Raw genomic sequence first — 4,220 nt, 5'->3', positions numbered from 1 at the left:
TCAGGTCAAAGGAAGCATCAATCTACCTTCATGCTTTCTGCATCTGTAAGGAACTTACAGGAAGTTTGGGGTACTTTTTTTTTTGGACAATTGTGATAGCAGTGTTTGTCCCCAAAACTGCCAACGATGGCACTGACCAGAAAAGTGGGCAGATTGACAGACCTAAATGCATACTCTATAATATCTCTCAAAATGCTTTTCCTGAACTTTCTTATTATAAAAGGAATCGTATTACAGCTCTACAACATCTGTACACATCTAGCAGATGACCCAAGATTCCCTCTCTCGTTCTTGGCTCGTTTAGAGAGAGTAAGATCTGCTCATCTCATTAACCACGTTGCCAGTAGTTAATGTCAACAAATTAAATTGTTCAGTTAGTTGGGCTGTTTGGGAAGTTCACAAGATAGCAGGACATAAAAAAACCCAACCCAAACCAGAGCATTTTATTATATCCTGTGGTTGCAGAGAAATTTCAAACTTTGGTTAATAATCAAGCAAACCACTTTTAGTGAGGGTCAGGGAAGGCAGACTTACCTCTCTGTAATCGTTTATGTGAGCTCTTTACTTCTTTATAATAAAATTAAATACATTCTCTGCTTTCAGAAGCTACTGCGATGTCCTCAGCTACATCTCTTAGCAAACTTCTGCTAAAGACACTTCTCTACTTTGGACTAGAAATTCTATCCAACGCTTTACGTGATATTAATCTAGCACTTGTGAGTGGCAAAAGAGACAGGTATAATATGTAAAGATAATTCATTGCAAATCCATATCAACTATCATTAATAAACCAAAAACTTACTGCCATTTATAAGAGCATTGATCAGTTTTGACACCAGGAAAATTATAACTTCACATACTCATTTACCTTTACTTTTTCTTGTTCCTTGCTTCTGAGGTACTTCTTGATACTTATGGTCTTCATATACTTCTGCATAATTTTTATGTAGATGATTTTCCTCCAAATTCAGAATCACTTTCCTTTCTTAAAATCTTTCCAAAAATGGACAATTTCTTTCTGTTTTTTTGGAGCTCAGTTCTAGTTTGGTGGGGTTCAGGGTTTTTTTCCTAGAATGATGTCTTTGATATTCGCTCTTTCCCAAATGTAGATATTCAGAGGGACACAAGGACATATGCCAAATAGAACAGCAGATCAGAAGAAAATGACCCCAATTTATGACATTGGAGACAGACTACTTTCACATTTTCATCAGATGAGAAAATTAAATAAAGAATTCGTTTGGCTGCTCTGAACAATGGATTTGCAATTTGCATAGAAAAAATGATGGCAAAACCTCACATCCCATCAGTGTTTTACCACAAGCTTAGTTCCATTACATTTTAGTGGAGGTTCAAAGTTGTCTAAAGAAACCATTCTCTTCTTTCTCCAACTGTAAATGTGTCACTTGAGAGTTCAGCTTCCAATAGGAGCAGTATCTGACACACAACTAATTTTAGAATATAAAGTGCTCCTCACCATATTGGAATACATATAATTTAAAATAACTGTAAACCTAAACTTTGCAAAAACAGAAAATTCAAGCACTAACAAAAAAGCATAATTTGTAATTGAAAGAAAATAATATTTAAAAGAAAAAAAAAACTTTTTTGTCCTTCCAAAAAGAGACAGAAATTACTAAGTTTTATTTCCCAAGAGAATTATGCCACTTTTATAAAGAAAATTACAGTCACCACAAATTGCTCTCAACAATTCCAAAGCTTCTTCATTTGACCACTTGAAAATCAAAGTTCTTTAAGATTATAAATATAACTTTTTATAACTCTGTTATTACGTACTGTGAATGGGGAAAGGGGGCCAATCTTGTGGCCATAGCGTCGAATGGCCTCTCTGATGTGGCTGGGCTGGATGGCATCGCTTTGAGCCTCTATACCACAGGCTGCAGTGCTCTGCAACAGAAAAACACATAAATTGTTACTAAATCAAAAACACACAACAGACCTACAGTGCATAAAGTATGAAAATAAACCTTTATAAAATGGACCTTTTTTTTTTTTTTTTCCTGAGGATACACATCATTACTGCCACACACTACATTAGAGAAAAAAAGCTATTAACAAATCAAAGAGGACTTTTACATGAACTTTGCTTAAGAGACCCAAAGAACACCATATTTGTCCTCTTAAATCTTTCACCTAGTGCTGCTGTATGTTGCAATTGAAAAGAGCAGAAAATGTTCAAACTAAAATGAAAGGGTCATATAAGTCATACTGCAATAACCACAGAAACTATTTTTAAAACATTTCAGGCTCTCATTATGATGTCAAGGGGTAGGGAAAATATTGAACAAGTACCCAAAGTGGAAAGCAATTTGACACCAAAATCATCATTGAGTAATATCAGATTGAAATTCAGAGATGAAACATGTAACATGACGGTGTTAGAGGAATGCAAAAATATTTTAATTACCTCAAACTGGGATGTTTTCAAATTTCAAATGACTTTTTGGATTAAGGACCCTAAATAGGAAAAATACGAATTCACTGCTACTGCTCCATTGATTTTACAAAAATATCCCCAGGATTTTACAAGGAGAAGTCACTCTTTTCTCCTTGCTAGTCAAACTGAAATGTTGGTTTAGGCTGCATTTAGACACAACTGCTTGCCAGAATTCAGATGACTTATCAGAAAAAAAGGCTGCTTGGTAATAAATTAATGAAAACAGTATTAGTAAATGTACTGAGAATGACAAATACTCACGTTATACACTGAAATTTAAGGTACACACATTCATGGTTCCCCCATACATTTATACCATATACTAATGCTGTCAAACTGAAATTTAAGGTACACATATACACGGTGTCCCCCCTACATTTGCACTATATACTAATGCTGTCGAACTTGGAATATTAATTATAAAATGTTTTATTTTCAAGAGTGCTGAGTCGACTGGAGCCTGTGTGTGTACACACAGAATTATTCATAATCTGACAGCAGATTCTTCCCTTGCTGATTGACATTCATAAAGGGAATGTGAAACTCAAATATTTTCAGCTGGACTGGGCCTTCATGGACTAAGAATAACATTCTTCACCAAGTTAACTCGTTTGTCTCAATGCTTCAGTTATAGCCAGTATATACCTGACCAAATTGGATAAGTCATGGGAATGTTTCATTAATTAGAACATAATTATTTCATTAGCCATTAAGTGAAACATTAAGAATTTAAAATCAACTCACATTAGTGAAACATAATCAAACAATATAAAAAAGGAAGAGGAAAAAGCAAAAGCCTTCAGAGAGGTTTTTAGGATTCCCTAAAGGCTGTCTAAATGGAGTATAATAAGGGCAGAGAGAAAGTTGAACATACTAGGACTTTTAAAATCAACTCATATTAGTGAAACATAATCAAACAATATAAAAAAGGAAGAGGAAAAAGCAAAAGCCTTCAGAGAGGTTTTTAGGATTCCCTAAAGGCTGTCTAAATGGAGTATAATAAGGGCAGAGAGAAAGTTGAACATACTAGGACTAGCTCAGCATGAGCCAGCAATGTGCGATCGCAGTCCAGAAGACCAACCGTATCCTGGGCTGCATCAGAAATGTGGCCAGCAGGTCAAGGGAGGTGATTCTGCCCCTCTACTCCACTCTTGTGAAACCCCACCTGGAGTACTGCGTCCAGCTCTGGAGTCCTCAACATAAGAAAGACATGGACCTGCTGGAGTGTGTCCAGAGGAGAGCCACGAGGATGATCCGAGGGCTGGAGCACCTCTCCTATGAGGAGAGGCTGAGAGAGTTGGGGCTGTTCAGCCTGGAGAAGAGAAGGCTCCAGGGAGATCTTATTGTGGCCTTCCAGTACCTAAAGGGGGCCTACAGGAGAGCTGGGAAGGACTTTTTACTAGGGCATGTAGTGATAGGACGAGGGGGGAATCACACAGAATCACAGAATGGTCAGGGTTGGAAGGGACCTCTGGAGATCATCTAGTCCAACCCCCCCGCCAGAGCAGGGTCACCTACAACAGGTTGCACAGGACGGCATCCAGGCAGGTTTTGAATGTCTCCAGAGTGGAAGACTCCACAACCCCTCTGGGCAGCCTGTTCCAGTGCTCCACTACCCTCAAAGTAAAGAACTTCTTCCTCATCTTAAGATGGAACTTCCTATGTTCAAGTTTATGCCCGTTACCTCTCGTCCTATCACTGGGCACCTCTGAAAAAAGACTGCTCCCATCCCCCTGGCATCCTCCCATTAAGTATTTGTAAG

At 37.8% G+C, this 4,220-nt stretch overlaps 1 protein-coding gene across 1 annotated transcript in view; it reads right to left on the bottom strand.

Moving 5' to 3' along the window:
* Nucleotides 1–1,743: 1,743 nt before the first annotated feature.
* SUPT3H (suppressor of Ty 3 homolog (S. cerevisiae)) overlaps nucleotides 1,744–4,220 on the bottom strand; it is a gene marked incomplete at its 5' end in the record, with an annotated part of 89,010 nt that continues 86,533 nt past the window's right edge. Inside the window, one exon of the mRNA XM_009895915.1 lies at nucleotides 1,744–1,908. Coding sequence (XP_009894217.1) covers nucleotides 1,744–1,908 — 165 coding nt within the window. The remainder of the gene's footprint in view (nucleotides 1,909–4,220) is intronic.

Source organism: Charadrius vociferus, unplaced genomic scaffold (assembly GCF_000708025.1).
Source record: "Charadrius vociferus isolate BGI_N301 unplaced genomic scaffold, ASM70802v2 scaffold312, whole genome shotgun sequence".
In the NCBI taxonomy this organism is placed as follows: domain Eukaryota; kingdom Metazoa; phylum Chordata; class Aves; order Charadriiformes; family Charadriidae; genus Charadrius; species Charadrius vociferus.
The sequence above is the reverse complement of the archived record's forward strand: the minus strand, read 5'-3'. Positions and strand labels throughout refer to the sequence as shown.